General features: G+C 34.2%; 4 protein-coding genes across 5 annotated transcripts; 2 read left to right on the forward strand and 2 right to left on the reverse strand.

The window, feature by feature from the left end:
* Positions 1-872: 872 nt before the first annotated feature.
* On the forward strand, positions 873-5,781 carry LOC112048711 (dolichyl-phosphate beta-glucosyltransferase). The gene is made up of 6 exons (XM_024086360.2): positions 873-1,215; positions 1,995-2,169; positions 3,059-3,267; positions 3,833-4,047; positions 4,629-4,766; positions 5,508-5,781. Exons 1-6 carry the CDS (start codon positions 1,144-1,146, stop codon positions 5,701-5,703), a joined length of 1,005 nt encoding a protein of 334 aa, XP_023942128.2. The 5' UTR covers positions 873-1,143; the 3' UTR covers positions 5,704-5,781.
* Positions 5,782-6,865: 1,084 nt separating this feature from the next.
* On the reverse strand, positions 6,866-18,287 carry LOC112048710 (programmed cell death protein 6). 2 transcript variants are annotated; one of them, XM_024086358.2, is made up of 6 exons: positions 18,132-18,287; positions 17,841-17,907; positions 16,084-16,190; positions 14,165-14,433; positions 13,470-13,565; positions 6,866-10,275 (listed from the first exon to the last, which is right to left on the reverse strand). In XM_024086358.2, the coding sequence occupies exons 2-6, from the start codon at positions 17,894-17,896 to the stop codon at positions 10,264-10,266; spliced, it is 540 nt and encodes a 179-aa protein (XP_023942126.1). In that variant the 5' UTR covers positions 17,897-17,907; positions 18,132-18,287; the 3' UTR covers positions 6,866-10,263. The 2 variants fall into 2 exon arrangements, with proteins under 2 accessions (XP_023942126.1, XP_023942127.1); XM_024086359.2 differs by having other exon boundaries at positions 6,866-13,565.
* A 292-nt stretch (positions 18,288-18,579) lies between these two features.
* LOC112048722 (uncharacterized) lies at positions 18,580-20,508 on the forward strand. The gene is made up of 2 exons (XM_024086372.2): positions 18,580-18,705; positions 19,013-20,508. The coding sequence occupies exons 1-2, from the start codon at positions 18,621-18,623 to the stop codon at positions 20,320-20,322; spliced, it is 1,395 nt and encodes a 464-aa protein (XP_023942140.2). The 5' UTR covers positions 18,580-18,620; the 3' UTR covers positions 20,323-20,508.
* A 639-nt stretch (positions 20,509-21,147) lies between these two features.
* LOC112048726 (60S ribosomal protein L27a) lies at positions 21,148-26,290 on the reverse strand. Its single transcript, XM_024086377.2, has 5 exons — positions 26,210-26,290; positions 25,967-26,030; positions 25,741-25,838; positions 22,730-22,882; positions 21,148-21,307 (listed from the first exon to the last, which is right to left on the reverse strand). The coding sequence occupies exons 1-5, from the start codon at positions 26,210-26,212 to the stop codon at positions 21,179-21,181; spliced, it is 447 nt and encodes a 148-aa protein (XP_023942145.2). The 5' UTR covers positions 26,213-26,290; the 3' UTR covers positions 21,148-21,178.
* Positions 26,291-26,458: the final 168 nt, after the last annotated feature.

Below are 26,458 nucleotides of genomic sequence, written 5' to 3' on the forward strand. Positions count from 1 at the left end.
AAGTGGTAACTTCCATTCCAACCAAATTAGCAATTTGATTTTTTTTAGACTTCTTGGTTGGTTATTTGTGGTCTTCCTGTTTTTTTCATATACCAATCCTATATCCTAAAAGCAAACAAGACCTATGAAACCATGTTAAGTTACAAGCAATGAAGTTATTAAATACTGTTAGATGTGTTACTAGGTCATAAAAAATGAGGCGCTCAAATGAGGAAATTTCCATATCTCAATGTTAGTTGTGGTCAACAACGAACGTTATTGAAACTAATAATACCTAAATATCATCTAGCCAAAATAATGCATGTGTGCGCTCAGTTTTGTAATCCGATCTATAGTGTAAAATTATCATTGGTTACAAGGATAATATTTTATCAAAGTATTTCGTCATTTTATAAAAGCTGAAAGTTTGTCAGGTCATGTTCCTATCTTGTATGTATGTTGGTACGGTAGCTCCAGACCGATTCGATCGTCGTAAGAGTGCATTTTTTTATATTTTCCTCAGCTGAATAAAATGAGAAATTGAAGAATATTTAAATTTCACCTTTTTGCGGACTTTCGCTTCGATTTGTGGGGAATTAGGAAATAGATTTTTTATTATGTTTGCCTGTTGCCCACTCCATCTCTCAAAGAAAATTCCACACATAATTCTCAATGTTATCTTACTACATAAATCTTATTAGACATTAAAACATCGTTCCTAAAACAATGATAATAAAGTACAAATTACAATGTTTTGAGCTTGAACTTCGATGATAGAACACGATGTTTGTAAAAATCGATTTATCGTTTCATTTTTAAAAGTGGAACTCAACACTACACTCTACGTCAACTGTCAAAGTGTCACTGTCGAACTTGAAACTGTCAAATGTCAATGTCGTTGTTAGCCATTGTCACCGGCACACGTAAGCGTATTGTAAATTTTTAACAAAAGAAAGCCCTTTTTTCATAATTTATACACAAAATCCACGAATTTATAGCTTAAATATCAATAAAATTTATCAGAGTAATTAATAACATAAGAATTATGTTCTACTAGCTAAAACCGTTATCAATTTCATGGAAACTTTACAATGCCCACTAAAGTTACTGTTAAATTTTGTTTTCTAATATAATACATGTTCATTCGTGTCAACTTGATTCAAAATGGATTTTAGTTTTATTATATCATCTCTAATAGTGTACGGGAGTGTGGCAGTGGCTGGTTTACTTATTGTTGTAAGTATCTTTCATACTGATTAATTTTCAACATTACTGTTGTTATGTTAGAGTTAGACACCAATTATTGTTTTAATGAGCAATCCAATTTGTGTGGGGCTCTGTGCTCCGACTTATCTAACTAAATTGCGAAAATTTGGATGGAAAAATATGTATTAATTGATAATAATAATTACCCAATCACACCAAAACTGCTGAAATGCTGAATGATTCTAAAAATTAAATTCAGCATAGAGATGGATCGTAATCTGAAATATTATATAGACTACTTTCAGATATCACCACAGTAATAAGTAAAGAAAAGGTATCTATAAATGTCACACAGAGTGGTAGTTATATCTTGTTTCTTGGAGGATTTTGTTTCTTTGATCCTAATGTTGATATGAAAAGCATTCTGGGTGCAAGCTTTATTTTAAAAGAGGTAGCCTATTTCCAGCAGTGAGATCATTTCAATTTAAATGACAATTAACATACAGGGTATTCTAGAAATATAGAAGATACTGAAAGATTATGATGCAAATAAATGCTTTTATGCCCTTTTTCTTTTGCATTAATGATGGTAACATATTAGAAGGAACTTTGTATTAGATTGTATTTATTTAGCTGAAAAAAATCTTATAAAATACTATATTGGTTTATTCTTCACAAATAAAAAACAATCAATATAAAATGAGCTAAGGTAAAAAAGCTACTAGATATTGAAAGGTACGTTTTTTACTTAATGTAAAAAACACAAAAAATTAGAGTTAAAAAATAAATTTTAAAATTCTCTTTTGCAGTTAACACTGACCATTTATTTGACAGCAAAACCCTTTCCAATAATAGAAAGGTTCAAAGAAGAGGAATCATATTGTGATACTAAATCAAAGTCTAGAAGTAAATTTCCTAAAATTGAAGATGAACAGAGTGTCCATTTAAGTGTTATAGTACCAGCATACAATGAAGAAGAACGGTGTAAGTTTTACCAAATTATTAACCAAATAATCCCTTTTTAATTAAATATTTGAATATTTATAGCCTGGCCAGAAATATAAATAAAGTATAAATAGAAATACATTGTCTGTGAAATTTTCACTTCTACACAGTTTATGAGATACAGCCTGGTGACAGAGATACAGACAGTCTTAAGTAATAGGGTCCTGTTGTACCCTTTGTTGACAGAACCCTACGTATATGTATAGAGGGTGCCACAAGTATCTTATAACTGTCTATGCTTAGTATTTGTTTTTTTTTTCTGATTAGGCTATAAATGGTATACTACAAGGCCAGGCCTCCTTCAGAAAAGAGGGCACTAGACCCAATAAGCTGGTCTAAAGTGGGTGGTGCTAAGGATGACAATATTTGACTATGTTACAATCACTATCAGATGTTAATGATTATAACTGGGACATGCTTTTAATCTTATAATTCATAATTACTTACTAACTAAACAGGCATTACTAATTACTAATGTAATTAATAATAGCTATTTTAATTTTATCTCCATTAAATTCCGCCTCAGTCTGATAACAGCAATTAAGTTAATTAACTTAAAGGAAGCAGATTTGCCAAAAAGTTTTCTAAACAACGCCCGATTACTTTAGGCGTGACGGTGTCCACGCTGCCTAACAAACAACTGAGCTCAAGTCATCAAATACACTCTTATTTATACCAACAGTGATACCTCCCCTCCACAATAACATAAATACTGAATTTAATACTACCCATAAGCAAAGAACTTGTAACACAAGACTTTATAATTTAAAAGTCTATGATGTACTATTTTGGATTTGGACTCAATTTTATGATATTTGTGCATTAAAAACACCCTTTTTTAAATATTTTTTTGTTTTAATCTCTTCAGTGCCACCCATGCTTGACGAAGCCATAGAATTTCTGGAAACCAGGAGCAAAGAACACTCATCATACAAATATGAGATCATCATAGTGAGTGATGGCAGTAGAGACAAGACTGTACAGCTAGCTGAGAGTTATGTGGAGAAGTACGGCAGTGACAAGCTTAGATGTCTCAATTTAATCAAGAACAGAGGCAAGGGAGGAGCTGTTAGATTGGTATAACTACTGTGCAGAAATACTAATATTATAAAGCTGAAGAGTGTTTGTTTGTATGTTTGAACGCGTTAATCTCCTAACTGCTGGTCCAATTTGAAAAATTCTTTCTGCGTTACATAGCCAAATTATTGAGGAAGGCTAAAGGCTATATTTTATCCCCGTATTCTTATAGGAACGGGAACCACGTGGGTGAGACCGCGGGGCGTCTGCGAGTCAATAAAGGAGTTAGACATCTTGCTAAATATGCTTTGAATAAATTTGCCAAAATGGAGAGAAGATTCTTTTTTTGCCATATCATATCTGGTTTTTTTAGTAGTTGTAATTTTAAAAAATAATTTTTGGATGAGCCATACCCAAAAGACCACCTTTAAATTAAATTCCAGTCAAACTTTTGCCTGGTTTGTACAGATTCTTTTACACCAAACAAGGAACTTTATTTCAAAATGAAAGTATCCTCATAGTCCTACGCTACCTCCTAAAAAACACAAAAAATAGATAATTTTTTAGAATAAAATACATTTTACTTGGGCAAATGCAATTAATTGTAAAATTGATTACTTTTTAGGGTATATTAAGCTCTAGAGGGGCCACCATACTGTTTGCTGATGCAGATGGAGCTTCAAAATTTGAAGATCTGGTTAAGCTGGAAGCAGCTCTCAAAGATATCACGAAATGTAGTCCCATTGACCAACCGCAAGAGACTAGCACTAGTGAAGCAATAGTTATTGGTTCTAGAGCACATTTGGAAAAAGAGTCTTTAGCTACAAGAAGCATATTCAGGTAAGACTATATACAAAGGACCAGTGGCGTAGCGTGCCTTGAAAAAGGCCCTGTTTCAAAATTAATTGAGGGGCCCAAATGAAGGATAAAAATTTCTTACAAACAAAATTAAAATGCTTGCTTTCTTAAAATAAATATGACAGTGACTTAACCTTGTAGGATGTTTCCAACTTTTGGGCGCGCGCTTAACCAAAGCGATCTTAAAAAAAAAAGTGCTTTATGTGATTAGCCCCCATTCACGCGGCCGTTTTTTTAACGGACGTTAAATAAGCGTTCAAATACAACAAAAGCATTCCCAAGTATATGTTCACACTTCAGCAGTGTTGCATTTTCAATTTTGGGCGTTGGAAATAGACCTTAACCTCATACTATATTTAAAGCTTTTTGTGTAGTTGAATGGTGTAAAAAATAGTCAAAAACTTCTAGCTTAGTATAGACCAAATCTAAGCTCATTTTCCACAGAAAATGACAAACACTTTTGTTCGTGAATTTTGGTGTCATACTGGTCCTTCTATAATTGGTCTGAGTCTTAAATATAAAACCGAATGACGGAACTTGAGTGTTACCTTTTAATACTTCAGAAATATACTGATGTATGGCTTCCACTTCCTGGTGTGGCTGTTCACTGTGAAGGGAGTGAAGGACACGCAGTGCGGGTTCAAGTTGTTCACGCGCAGGGCCGCCGACATGTGCTTCCAGAGCCTGCATGTCAACCGATGGTATGTTCTTTTTTTTTTTTTATTATTGTTTACAAGTTAGCCCTTGACTACAATCTCACCTGATGGTAAGTGATGATGTAGTCTTAGATGGAAGCGGGCTAACTTGTAAGGAGGAGGATGAAAATCCACACCCTTTTCGGTTTCTACACGACATCGTACCGGAACGCTAAATCGCTTGGCGGTACGTCTTTGCCGGTAGGGTGGTAACTAGCCACGGCCGAAGCCTTCCACCAGCCAGACCTGGACCAATTAAGAAAATCTCAATCTGCCCAGCCGGGGATCGAACCCAGGACCTCCGTTTTGTAAATCCATCGCGCATGCCACTGCGCCACGGAGGCCGTGTTCTTGTGATAGCAACAATTTTAAACTAATTAAAAAAAATAACACAAGGTTTGACAACCCGAACATTGGTTGATTGATGATTTTTTTATTATTAGTCTATTGTATTAGCTTTTATCGCGGGCTTTGTACGCGGCGACCGATTCAAGAAATTCCGTAACGAAAATAAACCTAACACCCAAGCCGTGCATCAAGTTTTTTTTAGTATCCGTTATATTGGTAAATTTAGACCTCTTACAATGAATTGACTTTTAGTTTCTGCTCAAATCTCGCAATTCAAATCCAAAACAGGTAAATTTTTCGTAGTTGTATAATAACGCATACTTCTATTAGGTAGGTATATCAATCTACATTAGCCCACATTTTTGTTAATGAAATATAAAATTACTGTTTCTTTTCCAGGGCATTTGATGTAGAACTGCTGTACATAGCACAAAAATTAAACATTCCAATTTCTGAAATTCCTATCAGATGGACTGAGATTGAAGGATCCAAAGTGACTCCAATAATATCCTGGATACAAATGGGCTGTGACCTTGGCCTCATTTGGTTGCGATACAAGATTGGTGCTTGGCAAATTAAATATAAGAAAACATAATATTTTTGTTAGTTTACTTATACTCGTAAATTGTATTATAATTTATATTTAATATATCATTATTGAACAACTTTAAAAGTTTTTTTATCATTAACCTGACTTTAATATGGTCATAGATCCATAGACCTGAGTGAAGCATAGACCACTCAGTTTATTCTTATTAAACATATTCGTAGGTAGATCCAAAGATAATAATATATACAAAACTAAAGCAAAGACATAGGAGATTGATTATTTATAGTTATTATTAAGCAATTAAAAACAGCAGACTAAAAATAGAGATTAAAAACTGGTCTGTAAATTGGAAAATATCAGAAAACTTAACGACTGTTTTATGAATATTTGTTATTCAGTGACAATTCAAACTACGCTAATTTGACCTGTGAGATAGATTATAGTCTTGTATTGTTATGAATAAAATATCCTGATTAGGTTCGACTTCATTGCTATCAAGTTTTTAACAACCCACAAGGCCAGCAGGTCAATTCAAATAAAAAAAAACACTAACTTTGATGCATGCTAGTTGACTTATATGAAATTAAGATTGCATGTAACAAATGTCACCCGTAGCCTATTGACAACACTTCGTGGATATCATACAGTAGGTAGATGACATTTGTCAGTTGATTTGATGTTTATTATAATAGGTTGTGAATAAAGACAAAATTAATGAATAGGCGAGCTTGCCTCCCTTTTCTACTTGTAGAATGGGATATAGAGCTTATTCCCACCCACTATGATGCTCTAAAGTGGATTGGCGGGCTTAGATACGGATAATATTAAATTTTTTAATGACCACTATCTCTTAGTGGTCTTAAAAATAACCTAAACAAATAAATAGAAAACTTTAATGCATATCAAGCACTAAAGAATAGAGTAGTTGACTCATATCAATTGCAATTCAAACAATATTAATTTCGCATAGTACATGGATTATGGGTCCGAAATATATCCATTCCATCCAGGATTTCTTATAAAACTTAAGTTATGCCAAGAAAATATTTAAAAACTAAAATTTTCCCAAAAAGTCCCAAAAACATATTATTATTTTTTCAATCCAGTAGAACGATAATAAACTATTTAGGTTCTTAAAAAAAAGTGTCAACTAGCCTTTTAAATATACATTGTAGGTAATATACATATAGTAGAATAAAAACATGTAAATTGTTCATTGAACATTTATTTAGAATCAAAAGTAATGGAGTAATACATATATTTATACAACATACAAACAACAATCAAGCTTTTGGCATAAATAGGTGTACATGAATATTTCAAATATGTTTTAGCCTTATAATGTCAAATTTGTGAAAAATCATTTTATGAGCAGACCATAATGTTTGACTTGTCTTTGAGCTCAGGTTTGAGCAACCAATTTTAGCTTGGCAACTTCGTTCGTAACACTCCCGATGTTGCGCGCGGGGCGGGGGGCATGTAGCGATGAATTAAAAACCCCACGACTGATGTACGTCACTTCCCCGCACGCACTATTTCATACCCGCACAGTCTTTCCGCCCGTCGCCCGCATAACATGGGAGTGTTACCAACAAACTCGCCAGACTATAGTAATTCGTATAGAGAACAAACCGAAACACAACGTTTTTGTGATTTAGTAGCGTTGCAGCGCAGTTTGCCTCATACTTCAAACATATTTTAAGAAACAAATAACTTTAAATATACTTTATCATCTTGTAGTTAAGTAATTAAAATAGAAATCTACAATAGTTTTCATCCATTTATATAATTATAATCAATGTATTTATATTATATTATATTTCCAATATACACTTTTACACAATATTAAATTTGTCGGATAGAATAGCATAGACCATAAAGAGTTATGGTGGAAAATTCATCAAAGATCACCCAAAACAAATTTTTGTATGCAACATGGCCGCTTTCCATGCATCACTAGTGATCACACAGATCCAAAAACTACTTTCTACTTTGTCTATTGAATTCCAATCATAACTCTATGCTCTAATACTATTCTATCTGTCTTATTTATTTGGCAAATTTTATAGCAATATTTATATACTTTAGAAAAAGGTAAGATTTAAATGTAAACTACTCTACATAGTATAAAAATATTTAACGAACTAAATAATAATTATTAATAATGATATTGATGAACATGGAAAGAACAATAAATATCAAAAATATAATGAAATATGAAATGTACTGACAGAGCTATACATATAATTTATAGCTGAAGGATTTGATCACTGGAAAAGACATTTTTTCTCCCTTGTAACAAGACATATATGAATTGTAAAGGTATTAGAGTAAGCATGAGAATTTTTTTACTAAACAGTTTCGTTTTTACTATTCGGTTGTTGCAGTTTTGTCAGAAAACTGACACTTCGTGTGAACGATTGAGCCAGTGCTCACGTTTGCTTCTGACGCTCGTCAGATACTTGACCCTTTTGTTAATCAGATCATTTAGCACTAAAAATGCCACATTTCTACTATCTTTTAAAAAAGTTAACGTGATTTAACATTGCCAAAACAACGAGGTACGACCAATTATGAATCATCCAAGCAATTTCGCTTTACGAGTAGAACGAATTAAATAAAAAATTACTCATACTTTACAATGAGATGTGATAAAGATGTGTGTAAATGCAAGTAAAACCAAGTACGTTAAATTATACTTAATTCTATTTTAATAACATTGAAATTTGTATAGTATGGAAAGCTTTTATTGGGTCCAGATTAAGCTCGCGATTTAGCTTGTTAAAAAATTCTATGAATAACATTTTAACACACACAATTCTATGAATAAAACATAATATACTACACAAACACAATCAGAAGACATCCCTAAAATTTATTGGTAGACAAATCCAAAGAGATGTAAATAAATCAAAGGCTGAGTTTCATGCTATGTTCTCAATATGAATTCCTATTAAACAATTTTTTTTATTATAAATGCGCGAACTAGAACCCAATACAAGCTGACTGCACATTACGAGACGAGCGCACAATTATTATTCCGAATCTTGTGGCCTAATAGATGCGCCAAGGGATATCGATATAATTTTGCAACTTACCCTATATTCAGTCCTGGATTAACCCGTAAGCTATTTAAGTAATTGCTTAGTTAGCATCCCGTCTAGGGGGGCATTATAGACGACCGACAAAAAAAACGAGTAGACGAAAATAAAAGAAATTACTGAATCCGCGCTTCGTTGACGTCTCTCTTTCGTTCTATCACAACGACAAGACAAATAAATATAGCTCTCGCACAAAAGAGGGAGTGATACGATACAGGTATTATGAAGACAAACTTATCTCAATATCTCTTGGCACGCATATTAGTAAACATAAACTTGCAAGTTGATTAGTTTGAGCATTCACGAGTAATTACTCTATAAATTCAAAGTAGCGTAGACTTAATAGACGTTCTATTAAATTCGTATTTATGTACTTTATTTTCATTAAGTATTTAGAGCAACATGAAATGGTTCTAACTATATAACATACCTACAGCCCTACTCAATGTGATTGTGTGTAAAATGACTACTGATTTATACCCTCATTTTTAATTTGTTTGTTAGTAAACAGTATGTTACATTGGGTAGGGCTGTGGTATAGCTGATTGTATGCCCTTTAACGGGGCAGCGTCACTGTGAAGGTGTGTGTCTTTCTAAGGGCTTCCCATGTGATACTCGGATCGGACCACGGTATCATCATTAATTATCATTAGTTCACTGCTAAGCTCGAGTCTCCTCTGTGTATGAAAGGGGTTAGGTCAAATAGTCCATCACGCTGACAATACTTGGCAGAAAACGAAAAAGAACCAAAATTGACAGACTTCACACACGCTTAGAATTAAGAAATTTCTCAGGTATGCATGTTTCCTCACAATGTTTCTCTTTCACCATTTGAGACACGTGATATTTATTTTTTTTAAATGCACACTGAAAAGTTGAGTTAAGGTGCACGCCCCGGGACCGGATTCGAACCTACACCCTCCGGAATCTGAGGCAGAGGTCAGTATCCACTGGGCTATCACGGTTCTTATAACCCTCGGTATAAATGGATGTTAGTGACGGAGGTTGTAAGCTAAATATCAGTCTTGTTGACCCTGTGAACTTTTTTTATTTTATAAGTTAGCCCTTGAGTACAATCTCACCTGATGGTAAGTAATGATGCAGTCTAAGATGGAAGCGGGCTAAATTGTTAGGAGGAGGATGGAAATCCACACCCCTTTTCGGTTTCTACACGACATCGTACTGGAACGCTAAATCGCTTGGCGGTACGTCTTTGTCAGTAGGGTGGTAACTAGCCAGACCTGGACCAATTAAGAAAATCTCAATCTTACCTTATTTGGTATCTATAGGACTTGATTTGGTCAAGTTACCATGATGATGATAAGGTGTAAACTTTTACACTAAACTGAGTTTTAAAATAGAGCCATTAAGTCTCACTTTACTTTGACATTACAGAGAACACTCGAACTTGCAGTACGTTTTCAAGGGCACTAGCGACAACCAAGTTGAGTTATTAGTGTAGTGGTATTGAGGGCAAACCTTTGCGACGCTTGCAGACCGACGGTTACGGCCAACACTGGACGGAAGAGAGAAATTCGCGGTTAGACACAATACATAGACCCATAGACTCACGCCGTGAATATTTGTACATATCGTGTAATGCCGGCTCCACATTAGTGCTGTGAAGTTCCGTGAACAGGCCGCGAACGTAAATGTTTTCGCGGGATTCACGCACGTTCACGCATGTTTCAGATCAGAGTCGGTATTTTGTCCCGCGACAAAGGGTTCGCGCCTCCTTCACATCCACATTCACGGTCCATCTAAATAGTAGTATAGGGACATAGCAAACGAAGTTAAAGACATTACATGGCGGGTTTCAAACGATTGTGAGCATCCCGTGAATGTGGAGGATGGACTCGTGCCGAGAATTCATGGCGAGAATTCGCGCGTGATTCACGGCACTAATGTGGAGCCGGCATTTAATAAATAACACATTTATAGATTATGAATGTGTGTATAGTTTGTGTACGTTTGAAATTCGACCCACAGCGCATTGGTGTGTGAAGAAGTGTTCTGTAACGAAATGGATCTTCAGTTTACACACATAAACGCGCTATGTCTGTGATCTGACCAATATTAATAATAATCCCCCCCCCCCCTCATCGCCCGCATATCATGGGTGTGTCATCAACTAGCCAGACTTTATATACCTACGTCTATCCACGAGTGTTCACGGAGTGAATTTATAGACGGCAGATAGACTCGCAAACAGAAATAAACATTATTTACCAGATTGTATAAATTTTTCGACCGTTTTCTTATATTTTCATAATGGAATAGATTCTTTTGCTGGAAACTTTACAACCGAACAGAATACCTAGACAAATTCACGAGAAATTAAATTTAATTCAATGTTTTTTTTTGGAAACATGTGAAGAGGATGACAATTAATCCAGAAATTGTTTACGCAACGCGCCGTAATTTTTAAATTTTTTTTCAAAATTGACAATACAGCTTTGCTTTAGTGATATTAACTTAAAAACATAAACAAAAATAAAATAAATGTACTCTCTAATTTCAGAAATATTTCGCAACATTGGATAGAAATAATGTTTACATTCTGTGAGGAAGCCAGTATGTATTATATGTTATTATTAGTATTATAATGTATTTCTATATAACATACGCGTACCTATTTTATATTAAAAAATATATTATATAATTGTAAAAAAAACTATATTTCGTAATTAATATTATCTGTATGTGCATTTTGAGTACAGAAAAAATAGGCCAATGTAATAACAATTTATATCATTGTTTAACGCCTAGTTTAAATAGTTGATAGGCCGTGATTTGCAACTGTAGCCTGTACGTACCGGAAACCGATAACAGTTGCCACACTTTTATAGGATCTCAGGACCTAATGAAGACCAATGAAGATGTTGACTATAGTCCATATTATACTCAGAGGCCTCTCATTATCCGCCCTCTTTATTATGACGCGAGTATATTAAAGTGGGCGGATAATTGTGCCTCTGAGTACATAATGATAGTCATTATCGTTCAAAGACTCGATTGGTTACAATTAACTAAACTGCTTGGTTGGTTAGTCAACTGGTTGACAACCACTGTTGTCTGACACAACATGAATAAAATATATGCTGAATATAACATTATTATTAATGCAATCAAAACACATATGCGCTATGTCGCAAACCACGGCCTGCTTTATCCTTATACATCTACTAATATAAACTTTTCGAGATTATTATATATGACAGATTCTAACGATTTGCATTGTGATGTTTTTTTTCATATATTAGATCTCAAAAAAGATCGTTTGGCTGAACAAAGCACCGAATATTTTCCAAAAGCATATTTTTCACAAGCAACATCAAATATAATATTTTATATATATTTTTTTATACTTTTATAACTTTAATCCACTCCACATTCAATAAATTCAACACAGCTATCAAAAACACGTAAAATAAAAATTTAACACTTTTCATGTTGTAATACTTTGTAGGTACATAACTGAAATCGAAGTTTTTTCTGATAACGCAGTACAAATAGTGAACGAAAACCAATTTTTGAATTATTTATTTAACCTGTTAATCTGTGTGATCCGACAAATCTCTGAAACGGCTTTACCGATTTTGACGGGCCTTTCACTAGCAGATCGATATTTGTATTTACAGCATATACAATGCTTTTGTATAAATATGTTTAAAAAGAAATGGCACTGGCACATATTGACAATAATGATTAAGACCTTCACACAGTTGGATCAAACCAAATTGACAAACTGTCAAAATAGTTAACATATTGAATCAAAAATAACATATACAAGAAAGGAAATAGACAACCAATTGCTGTAATAAGTCAGAAATTACTTGATTTTGATATCAAAACTTGATTTTGTGACCTGTCGACATTGAATGTCATTCCCATTGGTCTCTTTTTTGACGGAATGCGATATATCTGTCTATTTACTTATCTCTCTGAGTAGGAATTTATTTGTAATGCCTTTACTGCTGTGCTGATGTGATTTCACACAACACATTATGAAAATGATCCATTCTTAATGTGCTCTGAGTTTAATTAGTAAGTACATCACTTTACATCAACCAAAATATATAAATATTAATATTAATATAAATAAATATAATCTCATATCTTCGACATTCAAGACACAATAAAGAAGCAATGGTTACCCAATTAAAAAATCTAACTTTTGGTACTGGCTTAAAAATAATGATATCGGAATGTTAAAACTATTTTTGCTGTGAGTCAGTTTTATTATTTAGTGTTATATATCTATATCATAAAAATATATCTGTTTATAGATAAAAATACTCATTACTAGCCACTGGATCGGTTTTAACCTTAATGGAAATTTTTTCATGAGATTAACTTAAATAAAAACCTTTAAGTATAAGTACCAAAACTAGAATTTATGTTGTAGACAAATCTGTCTAAAAATTGTTCTATCCTTCTGCTTTTGAAGATGATAAGGCCTACTAGATTTTTTTTTTCAAATGTTACCTGTCCTTTTGTAAAACTAATACTTTAACCAAGTGAAAAGGAGTGGGTACAACAATATTCTAACGGCGGGAATCGAATCCAACACTTCTCAGATTATCAGGCCACACTATTTCATATTAAATCAGCTGTTTATTTAATTTAGTTTAGAGATTTGTGCACATGAGAAGACGTATTCCGACGACATTTTTTTAAATGATAAAACCATTCGCGTGTCTTTTATACCTTCAATCCAAACACCATTTTGAGGAACTGTTCGTAGTGTATCGTTATGACGCCGTCCTGGTCTGTGTCGAACTGGCGGAACGAGGATGTTAATGTCTGCAAAAAAAAGAAAAAACGTTATCAGATCACATCATAGTTTTTTTTCTTCTCTGTTGTAAAGTACCAATTTGGTACTTCACAAAATTACGATCTAGCCTACTTATGTGACTAATTAGTAATTTATCTTTAACCTAAAGTTAATATATTGTTTACTCTCTCATTTATTTATTACTTCTTTTTTTTTTAATTTTTAACAATATAAGTATAAAATACAAAACATTATGCATATATTATTATTATACTAAGATAAAGTCCAATAACTTAATCTTAGTCTTTCACAAAAGAAATATTATTTACCCCGAAAATATTAATTTTAGAACACATGTTCCTTGAACATTTTCAATCAATTTTCGGTAAAGAATATAACCTCAGAGTTATGGGAAATACTCCCGAGCACCAAAAAAAAAAATTTTTTTGTTTGTATAAAAAATCGTGTTAGTTGCACTATTTATAACTCAAGAACGGCTGAACCGATTTGGCTGAAAATTGGTGCAAAGGTAGCTTAGAACCAGGAGGCAGACATAGGTTACTTAGCGTAAGGGTAGGGGTTGAGGTAGGGTTTCACGCGGACGAAGTAAATAATATACACCACTTACATATAAAGTGACGCAGCACTGAATGAAGTCGTCAAACAGAATGGTTCCTCGGCCAAATCTGTCAAACTTCTGCACCATCATGTTGACCACGTCATCCGACAGTCTGTACCCGAACGCTGTGAGCGCATTCTTCAACTCCACCTTGTCTATGTTCCCGGAGTTGTCGCGGTCGAACGACCGGAAACAGTTTTGCCAATCGCTCACATATTTCCAGAGCGCGCCGAAGTCTTCGAACGATATTACACCTCTGTTCTGCTTGTCAAACATACCTGTAAAAGAAATTTTTAATAATATTAGACAGATTGTGAAAATCCAACTCGGCTGGGCCGCATTTGGGAAACTTCGCGATATATTTTTGTCTGAAATTCTTCAGTGCCTGAAGACAAAAGTCTTCGAACAGTGCGTGTTGCCAGTGATGACCTATGGTTGTGAGACTTGGTCGCTAACTATGGGCCTCATTAGAAAGCTCAGAGTCACACAGCGGGCAATTAAACGAGCTATGCTAGGAGTATCTCTGCGTGATCGAATCAGAAATGAGGAGATCCGCAGAAGAACTAAAGTCGCCGACATAGTTGAACGACAGACTAACTGACGTGTCGCGAAGCTGAAGTGGCAATGGGCGGGGCACATAGTTCGAACAGCCGATGGCCGTTGTGGTCCCAAGGTGCTGAAATGGCGGCGTCGCACCAGAAAGAGCAGTGTTGATCGACCCCACACCAGGTGGACTGAGACATCAAGCGAGTCGCAGGTTTTTGTTGGATATAGGCAGCTCAGTATCGTGATGTTTGGAAGTCCCTACAAAAGGCCTATGTCCTGCAGTGGACATCCATCGGCTGATATGATGATGATGATGAAAAATCATCAGATCCGTGGATATGACCTCTGCCTTCAATTTGTAGTGTCTTGGTTTAAATCCAGTCTGGGCATGCACCTCCAACTTATCAGTTATATGCATTTTAAGAAATTAAATATCATGTGTCGCAAACACTGATGGAAAAATTTTGTGAGGAAACCTGCATAGCTGAGTCTGTTAATCCACATTGGGCAAGTGTGGTGGACTATAAGCCTAATCCCTCTCAGGTGATTTTAATTTTAAGGTATAAACAGTATAAAAATTTGTAAAATAGAATTATGAAAAGATTTTTTTCATTGTACACAACAAGACGTTACATATTGTATTAGAGAATAACCTTCAAGGTTGTCTTGTAATAGGTAAGAATAATAAGGTCAGGTACAGTATAGATAAAAAATGTTAATACTACTATTGTTAATGATTGAACAATGCATGTCATGAGTACAACTTCAATAGTACTTCTAGTACTTCCAGACAACTACAAATGAACTGTCCTATAATTAGTAATTATCCACTTAGTCCCAATAGCTCAGCTCAGTTAGAGTGGTCAGTCTCATCACCAAAGGGTGGTGGTTTGATCCCCGCCCCAATACACTATTGTTTAATACAGTGTTTCCCGACAAGTAGAAGGGGAATGGGAATATTGGTCATATTTAAAAAAAAGGATATGGCAAATATTCTTTTTCTAAAAAAAAAAAAATGTTTACTATTATTAGCCAAAAACTGAGAAATCCATGCAATATCAGCCACATAAGGCAGAAAACACTATGCATGTTTCACCCCAAAACTGGAACGTTCGCTTGAAATAGCAAAGAAGATCAATCAATTACTAATCATAACTTTCACAAAGCAATGCCTCTTTTCAATATGTGTTATAACTACAGATTACAACATTTCATAATTGTTTGAATGACTCACCATTATTAATTGGCTTAAATAGAGGATGTTTTTAATTAATTAAATGGTTTGGTGTTTAATTTCAACTAAATTAATTTTTCCTTAAAGAATTCCGAATTAAATGCATTGTATTCTGAAATGTTGGAATTTTTCAAGTAGCAAGACTTACCAATCATAAGCCTCACAGTTTCAGGGTTAAATGGATTCCATGTTCCGTTAGAGAGTGCCAGCTGTAGCTCATCTGCAGATATATAGCCACTTCTGTCTTTGTCCACTCTGTAAAAAGAAAACAGACCTTTATAGTTGTTACAAGCAATTTCAATTACCAATCCAATACCATTAATATATTAAAAATATATTAATTGTTATTGTATTAAAAATATATTAATTGATGTTAACTTTGATGTGTGAGTTTATCATTCCCCTCAAAAAACAACAGACAACTTTGTTGGTGAATATGAATGTAATGAAACTCAACTGTTAATTCATCATTAACAACCCATATTCAACCATATAACATTAGTCTACCAATCTGGTCCAATGTGGATTGGCAGACTTCACACACATAGAGAATTAAGAAAATTCTCAGGCATGCAGGTTTCCTCACAATGCTTTTCCTTCACTGTTTGAGACACAATATGATATTTAATTTCCTTAAATGCACATAACTGAAAAGTTTTGTGACTTGACTTGAACCAATGCACTCCAAATTGAAGGCAAAGGTCATATTATCCACTGGGCTATCAATTTAGTAAAACAGGCACCACAGATCTGTGAAAAATATTTAATATCACAGATTGGAGATAAGCAATTATTTATCAATAAAACAGTGACTCAATTTCATTCTACATATAAAAAAGTAGAAATGATCAACTACTAAAATAATTTATTTAAATAATAATCCTAATAAGTAATTCTTATTAACTAAATAATACAGTTTCTGTGATATATCATTTGTCAATTGATAACTATGGATTTGATAAAATAAAATGCTAGCTAGTGAGTAATCATAAAAGTTTGGGGACCTCTGCTCTACTATAGTGATACAATTAAGAATGAGTCATATTCATTCGGAATACTTCCAATAAGAAAAATATAAAAACCACATCTGAGTCATGAACACAAACTTCAGTTCTTGGTTTTTATCCTTCCTTTAATAAAAGTGAGATTTTACTGAGAAGAACCAGATTATTTATGCAATGTGAGACACATTTAGCAATCCATGTGCGGGTGCCATTGCATGGCAGGGAGAAAAACTCAGAGCTGAGTCCTGGACCAGTGACCAACTGATGTACTTATTGGGTTAAGGAATTCCTTGACAACTCGTGTTGTTCTCCCTGCCTAGCCAAATTTTTTAAAATCCTATTAGAGCTGCTTTGGATACCCATTCTAATATAGAATGTGCTGCAGTTTTAGAGAGGCCAAGGTCTTCAAGTAAGTCATAGTGAGATTTTGCTGGTAATCCTCTTTCTCCTACTTCTAAAGAGTACAGACTAACCAAATAGCCATTTTCATAGGCTATATTTATCTACATATTCCCATGAGAATGGGAGATATCATCTTCTTCTTCTTCTTTTCTGGGCCTTTTCCGCACTTGGCCAAAAATGGGAGCTATATGAAACCATTGGGAATCATCTAGTATGCATACAAAACTATTCAAAACAACATCCTGCATATTTAACCAATTATACTTAGTAATTAGTAAGCAATCTTAAAATCAGGAAGTTGGTTAAAAGAAAATTGTAAACAGTTATAACTGTTGCTGAAAAAATCCAGTATCATTTTAAGCCATTAGTGGAAAAACCCAACAATAGTTTGTTTATTTTTGAACTTGAAACCCAAGTTTTTGCTTTAGAGCTAGTCATAGGTACATACTTTTATACTTGGTCCGGAAAACTACAGTATTAAAGAACTCAAAATATTTACCTTCTGAAAATGTCCCACAGAAACTCTCGACTAGGCATTGGCGATTGGAAAGTCATGTTCACTTTATCTGTAAAAACATTTATAAAAATCTGGTTTTACTCGCTGACTCACTAATTAACATTATTGTGAAATATCGACACAAAATATAAATTAATATTTTTATTTATCACTTGTAAGAAGTAATACTCGGAAAACTAAATAAATTTTAATATTAAATGATAGAATTGATGGTAATACATTAATGGTCTAAGGTAATACAGAATGGAACATTTATAATTCAGTGAAACTCACATATTAATTTAGTTTAGCACTATTAATTAAATGTAGAACACAGGTGATTGAGTCTATTTTCTATGTATTTAATTATGACACAAAATACAAATAAGAGATAAGCAGAAAACTGGAGCTCAATCAGAAAATATTAAAAGAAAGCAAGTTTTGAGGAAAAATTGCGAATGAAAACACACGTCGTAAAAATTGACATTGACTTTAATATTTTTTCAATAACTGACCACAGATAAATCTTAAGCTTTACGGCTCTGCGTTCCAGTTGCTCTATATCGATAAACAACAAAACAACAACGAATTTTTTTTTAAACTGCATAACCGTTCATTGTCGAGATATTTCTAAAATATTTTTATGATAATCCATTCAATAAATGATGTTAAACACATTAGACTACAATGTTGTATTTAAAAATGTTATCTTTGATTACTACATTTTACATGGTATTATAGCTGTTATAGTATCTATAACATTTTCTTTGATTTGATTTTAAAATGGCGGATGTCTCAAGCGAAGACCGAAAAGTAAAGTTAACTAAAAATGGCAAAATTGTGAAAAGACGCACACGAAATCCAGAAGGTAATTTTAAAGCTTTACATCCAAAAGCTCCGGACATTGTCATTAAGTTTATATCAACAGCCACCTCTCGATTTCATGTAATAAATAACTTTATCCGTGAAACAATTTTGACTCTTACTACTTTTTGATACGCAAGTAAAAATTACAACAGTTTACCGATTGTTTTGAACAATATTTTAAGTCATTAGAAATATTAGCAGATTAATATCACCATCACGACAGCAAATTACGATAAATACTATACACCTGTACATATAGGTACCTACTGCTCCTGATTTGGTATGTTTATTCTTATCATTTGTTGTAGAATGGCACAAACAAAAACAAAAGCGACTACGAATAGCTGGGCTGGAATACATAAACGCGAACGGTAAAGTTGTTCCGCCAAAACATCCTGGACCCGATTGCAACTGCCGTCGAAATTGCTTTCAAAAAGTCCCTGAAGATGTGCGAATGAAAACATTTCAAGGCTTCTATTCCATGAAGACGCACGACGAACAAAATGCCTATCTGTTTGGTCTCATGAGACAAGTAGACGTGAAGCGGAAAAGAGTAAAATCGAGCAGCCGCCGCACTTGCACTTTTGAATACTTCATAAGAGTCAAAGGGCGTGAGACCCAAGTATGTCAGACTGCCTTTAAAAATATTCATGCAATAACAGAGCGCAAAGTGAGAGTACTCTGTAAAAAGATGGATGATGGCGTCATGTTCCCCAGTGACAACAGAGGAAAAAACAGCCACAGAAGATCTGGGGAGGTACGGCTCCCAAATGGGGTAATAGACCAAATCAAAAACCATATCTATTCCATTGTTCATACACACAGATTGAAAGACTTCATCCGGCTGGACAAAATTGCTGGGCTAGAAATTAATATTTCCAAAATGTGGAAGGATTACATAAAAACCTATGATCCAGATAACATAACAGCTACAATGCCTAAATCTAAACGCAGCTCTGATATAGCACTCCAAACAGAACCACCACTGCAAATACAGAATCAACCTCTACAGGAGACCTTTGCTCCTATTGCATATCCAGGTAGTGGGCACCTAGTAAACATTGCCGAGAACTACTTTGAGAACCAGTATCAAACAGCACTAGCTACTACAACTAATTCTACAAATTTTTATCCAACACAAAATGGGGCTCCAGGAATGGGTATCATTCTTCAGTCCACTGTGACCAGAACCACTCAACCAACAGCTTTTATCTTGCTGCAAACAAAATCTGAACCCCAACATGCTGATAACAGTACCTTGGCTATTGCCAATGTTCCCTACAATCACACCCCTGAATTAGAAGATGAAACTTGTGAGAAAGAAGTAAAAAAATTAAAGAAAGAAAGAAAAAAAGGCCCTCTTGTCAAACAGTGGAGATACACTAATATATTTCATGATGAGATCAATGGTGCTGCATTGGCAGCAATCAAAACGAGGCTTGGGATGTACTATGCAGAAAGTGATGCTGCAAGAAAAAAGGCCAAGCAGGCTCGGCCACAAGAAACAGTACAGATTCAAGTGCCTCCTGAGCAACCACAAATTCGAACAGAACTAGCACCTCTCCGGCCTCCACATCAACCCATCAGACCAACACATACTGTAACAATCTATACATAATATTGTCATGTTTTGGACTTTGTCGACTGATTTGTTAATTAATTTCTCGAATAACGTTAGAAGTAACATTAGATGAACAATTTATGTTATCATTATTTTAGGTTGCATAGGTTATAACAAAAAACATTATATCCATGCTTTTTTATAATTATGTCTTTTATAAGGAAAACAAGATCTAAAAAGTACTATCAGTTTTATGCCATTTATAGCATTTAATGTGATTTTTCATAATCAATCATATATTTAGTCATTATTTTTAAGATTTCATAGAAAAATATATAATGGAAGATAGAACTTCAAATAGGTAAATAAAATCATAATAAGCAAGACAATCTTAATTATAATTTTACTTATTGTAACTTTATCTTTTGTTTAGCTTTAAGTATTGTTTACATAAATATTACATAATGTATATTATATTTGACAAGAAATTTGCTATTTAAGCATTGTTTTATTTGCACTTCAAAATAATTAGTTGAATAACTATTATCAGCATCTGCCCGTCAACATGAAGGTTTTTTTACCAGAATTTGGAGGTAATTGTACCAACTCTTAAATATATGCTAATAACCATACCTCCTTTCAGAAGGTAATACAACAATATGGCAGGAATGCTATAAAATAAAAGCACATATTAAATCTTTGAGCAGCTGCAGCAAGACTTCCATATTGGAAAAATATATGAAAATAGTGATAAATCTTGATGACATTTGCAATTTATCATAAGTATAGCTGATAGTTAAATAGTTCCTATGTAAGTTACTAATGCATCAGTTACATGTAATGGCAAATAGATGGGGGCATACTAGTAAAACCAAAAGCAAGTCAGTTTTTATATTATTTTATTAAACCTAATTTATGCTGATAACACACAAACACCACCAACTTCCTTGATTTTCTTTTCAGCAGTCTTTGAGAAGAACTTGGCTTTTACAATGACAGGTTGTTCTGGTAATTTTCCTTTGCCCAGCAGTTTGTAGTAACCCTGAAAATAAATAAAACATTTCATGGGGAACTGTTTGTAAAAGATTTGTGAAATTATATCATTACTATTCTAGTAATAAAAAAGCCTCAATAGCTCAACAGTAAACAGGCTGGACTTTTAACTGAGGGGTTGTGGCTTGATCCCTACCCACTGGACTGTAGTGGTTAATAGTAAACATCTAACAACTAACAAAATTTTGAAAGTGGTAATAAATATATTAAAAAGAACAAATAATAAAAGGGAATTGCCCATCCCTGACCCAGGCCTACCCTAACTCAGCAATTTACTTATAATTATCTAAAAAAATCTTGAAAATTCCATTTTAATAATGAAATTAAATGAGAAAATGAAATGAAAAAAAAAAAAGTTTGCTACAACATTTAACAACATGTTTAATTCATTTTTGATTTTTCCACAACAGGGACAAAGCTAAGATTGTTGACCATACAGCCTGATTTTATGATATTTTGTGATATTATTGTATATATTTTTTATACATGGGTTCCCTGAGCCAACATTGTATGGGCTGGTTGGCATTCCCCTTTGATATTCTCAATTGCAGAACTAAGACTTCAAAAGATGTGAAAGTAGGAAAGGGAATACTAGAAGCAATAAGGCTGTCTTTACATGTCACATCTTACATTTTTGTATATTATTACACTAGCTGACGCCCCGCGGTTTCACCCGCGTGGTTCTCGATCCCGTATGAATACGGGGATAACATATAGCCTATAGCCTTCCTCAATAAATAGGCTATCTAACACTGAAAAAAATTTTTCAAATCGGACCAGTAGTTCCTGAGATTAACATTTTCAATCAAACAAACAAAAAACTCTTCAGCTTTATATATTAGTATTAAAGTATTGATTGTTTCATGAAGTTTTAGACAGCCACTATGGCATGCACAGTGGATTTACAAGACAGAGGTCCTGGGTTCTATTCCCGTCTGGGCCAATTGAGGTTTTCTTGATTGATCTGTCTGGTGGGAGGCTTCAGCTAATTACCACTCTATCGGTAAAGACGTACTGCCAAGAGGTTTAGCGTTTGACAACCTCCGTGGCGCAGTGGAAGGTTGCAGTGGAATGTGCGGTGGATTTACAAAACGGAGGTCCTGGGTTCGATCCCCGGCTGGGCAGATTGAGATTTTCTTAATTGGTCTGGCTGGTGGGAGGCTTCGACCGTGGCTAGTTACCACCCTACCGACAAAGACGTACCGCCAAGCAATTTAGCGTTCCAGTACAATTTCGTTTAGAAACCGAAAAGGGGTGTGGATTTTCATCCTCCTCTTAACAAGTTAGCCCGTTTCCATCTCAGACTGCATCATCACTTACAAAAAAAAAAGCATTCCAGTTTGATGAGTGTGGATTTTCATATTACTCCTAACAAGGAAAAAGAGATTGTAAAAAAAAAATTACAACTCACAGCTTTAACAATGTTGATAACTGGTACTTTGCCATCTGTGGCATTGGCATATTTGAGTCTGGATTGCTCTGATACCAGAGTCCACAGCTTGTCCAGGTTCAGAACAGGACAGAAGTTCTTGTTTCTTCTTAAATGGTAATTTCTCATACCCAACTGAAATCAAAAAGTTTTTTTTTGATTATCCTAATAAATACGCATTTTTTAAGAACAGTGTGTGGGTACAAGAAACAAGGTACATTTATACAATTTTCACAGGTTCTATAAAATATAACTACACCAAATCCAAGTAGTATTTTGCAAGCATACCTACATACAGGTCAAATAAAGAACAACCTTTAAGTACAGTGCCCGCCACGAAATATTGTATTTGTGAAGTTAGCAACAAAAGACTGAAAGAATTAATCAATAACAGTACAAACAGCGCGAGCAGGGAGCTGGCTAGACGCGACCGTGCATTTATACTCAACTCATTCTGCAGTTAACTTCACAAACATAAAGATCTGTGGCAAGTACTATATCATAAAATGTTTTTACAATTAATCCAATTAGACAAAGTTGTGGGTACCACTAGTGACCACTTTTATATATACAGGAAGAAATTTTTTTTAGTACGGATATTTTTATATTTTGTACATAAACAAAATTTAATGAACAAGTATTTTTTCTTTTTTTTTTAACTCAAAAATAACAAAGTTATCGTTAGCTAAAGTTATTTACGTTTAAACAGAATTTGAGGGTCACCCTATCGCTGTACTAGGTAATAGGCAACTACAAAATCAGCTGGTAGGTTAGCGAGCGCCCGCGCCGAGGGCCGTTGACCTTTGTGCGTTTATTTTATTTTGGTTTGATACCTATTATTTTTATAATAATTAAAGGTCGTCACTTTTGAGCTGAGTACCGATATTCCTTTCATTCTTTTTTGGGCTTAGGACCATCAATAATGCCTGAAGTGCATGCGTAATAATAATAAAAACTATGAACTTTCGATTGAAATAATGAAATACAAATGATGATTATTATTACGCAAACTTTTGCATTAAAGGCGTATTTAAAAAATTTTAATCAGCATATTTACATTAATCAATGATATCTACTTACTAAGTTTGTTTTTGTTAATTTGAAAATTTTAATCACTGTATTTTAACAATTGTTCGAAATGAAGTCCATTCCTTTCAAGGCACAACCGAGCACTTTTTAATAAAATTTTCATTTAGTTTATTTAAAACACTTGTTCCTCACATTAGGCACTGCGGGGTTCAGGATTCCTTGGGCTCGTGGCCTAGGACAGGGTTCCCAACTTAGGGGTTTTCCCCCCAGATTTAGGGGGCAAATAAGTGAAATGGGATTTTTTTAGGGGTCTGAAATTTTTAGGGGTATTTTCAGGGATATTTTGACTCTTTAATATGTTTAAATTGATGATGATTTTAATATTTCTTTCTTGGCCTAGCGACTTATAACGACATATAATACGTTATTCTACAACCACTCTGAGGCAACTGGCGGCGATTTTCATCGAATATAAAAAAAATGGTAAATTTATTCATTGTCAACATGTATGATTTCAAAAAATCTGAATCTTCAGATAAAGACGTAGGATTTTGTCTGTATTAAATATAGACTTTTGAAACTTATTACAGCATATTATTTCTAAATTATTATGAATTTATATTTTTTAGGGGGACAACTCAATAATTAAGGCGATTTTAGGGGTTTTTGACACAAACTTTAGGGATAAATATTTTGGAGAGTTGGTAACACTGGCCTAGGAACACTCACTCGTACATTGTGCAAGCTGCACGAAGGTGTTCATTGCTGAGCAAATACACTCGCCCCATTTCGTAATAGTCGCGATTTGAAAATCCCGACATAGTAAATGCGCAAGCGACGGCAGATTGTCTGTCACTGGTCGCCCATCGGCAATTCGGTAGGCGTCCTCAGGGATTTTTCGATCCCCTCACCTCTGCCACCCCCGTCAGTCGAAGCCGAAGCGATATGCCTACGGCCGGTATTTCTTTGTCGGCGTCTTACAAAGTGCCGCCAGCATTTGCGCAGTTTGTTTGGTAATGTGTCCATTATTTTGTTATTTCTGAGACATAAATTGATAAAAAAAAATTACATAAAATGTATCGAACTGTTTGTAGATTTATGTTCTATTAATCATACTGAACCACGAAAAAAAATATCGGTACTAAAGTCCGAATCACCCTGTATGAATATTATAAAGTATACATGCTAAAGTAGATCTGTTTGTGTCTGTTACCTCAAAGCAGAACACAGGCTGACTTTTTTTCTTGAAAATCTAGTTCTTGTAGGTTTTGTGAAATTCATGCTAACTAATTTGTGGGAATCTAAAGTAGTATATTATATTAAAAACCTAGCATGCAGTTCTGATTTTCCCAATCTATACTTTTTGTAATGAAAGTAGACTGTACTCTGCTTTAAGGTCCAGGCATTTATCGCTGTATTAAAATTCGTCTAAAATGCAGTGTAATAAGAATAAGGTTGATAGACTCGAGCATTCACTTGTAAAGAGCATTCATGCAAATGATACACCACAGAAAAAATAACATTTTAACAAGCATTCTAGCGAGCAGATTTGTTTGGAATTATAACATTGAATAGAGCGGTTCTATGACTTTGGAATATTTTGCTCTATGCCTGGCTTGGCTTTTTGTTTTAAAACATCTGGTTAGTAACAATCAACTTTTGGTAAACTATCCTCTCCTCTCAACTTGTATCAATAATGAGGTTAATAAAAGTTGATACTAACCAGCTGTTTTTATTGTTGCTCAATTAATATTCATACAACTTACAGCCACAATGTCCTACAAATTGTGTGGTACATTATCTCGTTCCGACGCTCACAAATTTTCATTTCCTGGTAACTCAGTTAAGTAGCTACCAGAACCAAGAATTTTCGTAAATAAAAAAGTTGATCATTTCATAGAGATGAAGCTACTTACGAAAAGTTAACTTTATTGTAATATCTTAAAATGATGAATGTGCAGTACCTTGCCAAAGTATCCAGGATGGTATTTGTCCATGTTGATTCTGTGGTGGTGCTCTCCACCAGCGTTACCGCGACCTCCAGGATGCTTACGGTGTTTACCTAGAACGTACAAATCGTTTCATTGAAACTAAGTTTCAGTCAGGAAAATTCTAACCTAAGATGTAAACACACAGCCGTACTCGTATACATATTTATCAGAATAAATTATAAATGAAACTGAAATTTACCGATACGTCCATGACCGTGGCTTACGTGCCCCCTTAGCTTCCTGGTCTTCTTCTTGGAGGTGGCCTGAAGAATAACAGACAGGTTAACAATTTGTTGTTTCAATAATTTCTCAGAATAATTTCGAAAATATTGTAATCGGCATCACACTAAGCACTAATACAAAGCACAACGAATTTTATTATCACATTATATTTTAGGATTCATGGAATAAAATTAGATAAATCACAAATATAAACACCAACCATATTTCCAGCTTTCAACAATTTTTTTAAAAGAAAGAGACAAAAGTAAATCGCTTCACGTCAATGTCAGTTTGTATTTTTTTCCTGGCGCTAGGTATGCTATGGGATTTTGTGTTCTAGCTTTTTTGAGCCTTACCATAGATTAGAGATCACTGACACAAAGGCCAAAGACACTTAGACAACTATAAAAGATAGCTTTATTATCTCTATTGTACTATATTTTAAATATCAAATTTATAAAATATAAAA

This window comes from Bicyclus anynana, chromosome 6, assembly GCF_947172395.1.
Source record: "Bicyclus anynana chromosome 6, ilBicAnyn1.1, whole genome shotgun sequence".
In the NCBI taxonomy this organism is placed as follows: Eukaryota; Metazoa; Arthropoda; class Insecta; order Lepidoptera; family Nymphalidae; genus Bicyclus; species Bicyclus anynana.

Bases quoted from the DNA above. Each gene is read 5' to 3' on its own strand.
- LOC112048710 (XM_024086358.2), bottom strand. From the start codon at position 17,896: ATGACTTTCCAATCGCCAATGCCTAGTCGAGAGTTTCTGTGGGACATT. The intron at 16,191-17,840 runs GTAAATATTTTG...TTCTTTTTACAG, and splicing joins CTGTGGGACATTTTCAGAAG to AGTGGACAAAGACAGAAGTG. The intron at 13,566-14,164 runs GTAAGTGGTGTA...TTTTTTTTGCAG, and splicing joins AGTGCTGCGTCACTTTATAT to ACATTAACATCCTCGTTCCG.
- LOC112048711 (XM_024086360.2), top strand. From the start codon at position 1,144: ATGGATTTTAGTTTTATTATATCATCTCTAATAGTGTACGGGAGTGTG. The intron at 1,216-1,994 runs GTAAGTATCTTT...TCTCTTTTGCAG, and splicing joins TGGCTGGTTTACTTATTGTT to TTAACACTGACCATTTATTT. The intron at 3,268-3,832 runs GTATAACTACTG...ATTACTTTTTAG, and splicing joins AGGGAGGAGCTGTTAGATTG to GGTATATTAAGCTCTAGAGG.
- LOC112048722 (XM_024086372.2), top strand. From the start codon at position 18,621: ATGGCGGATGTCTCAAGCGAAGACCGAAAAGTAAAGTTAACTAAAAAT. The intron at 18,706-19,012 runs GTAATTTTAAAG...CATTTGTTGTAG, and splicing joins ACGCACACGAAATCCAGAAG to AATGGCACAAACAAAAACAA.
- LOC112048726 (XM_024086377.2), bottom strand. The intron at 25,839-25,966 runs GTAAATTTCAGT...TGTACGTTCTAG, and splicing joins CCACGGTCATGGACGTATCG to GTAAACACCGTAAGCATCCT. The intron at 21,308-22,729 runs GTGAGTTGTAAT...ATTTATTTTCAG, and splicing joins TTATCAACATTGTTAAAGCT to GGTTACTACAAACTGCTGGG.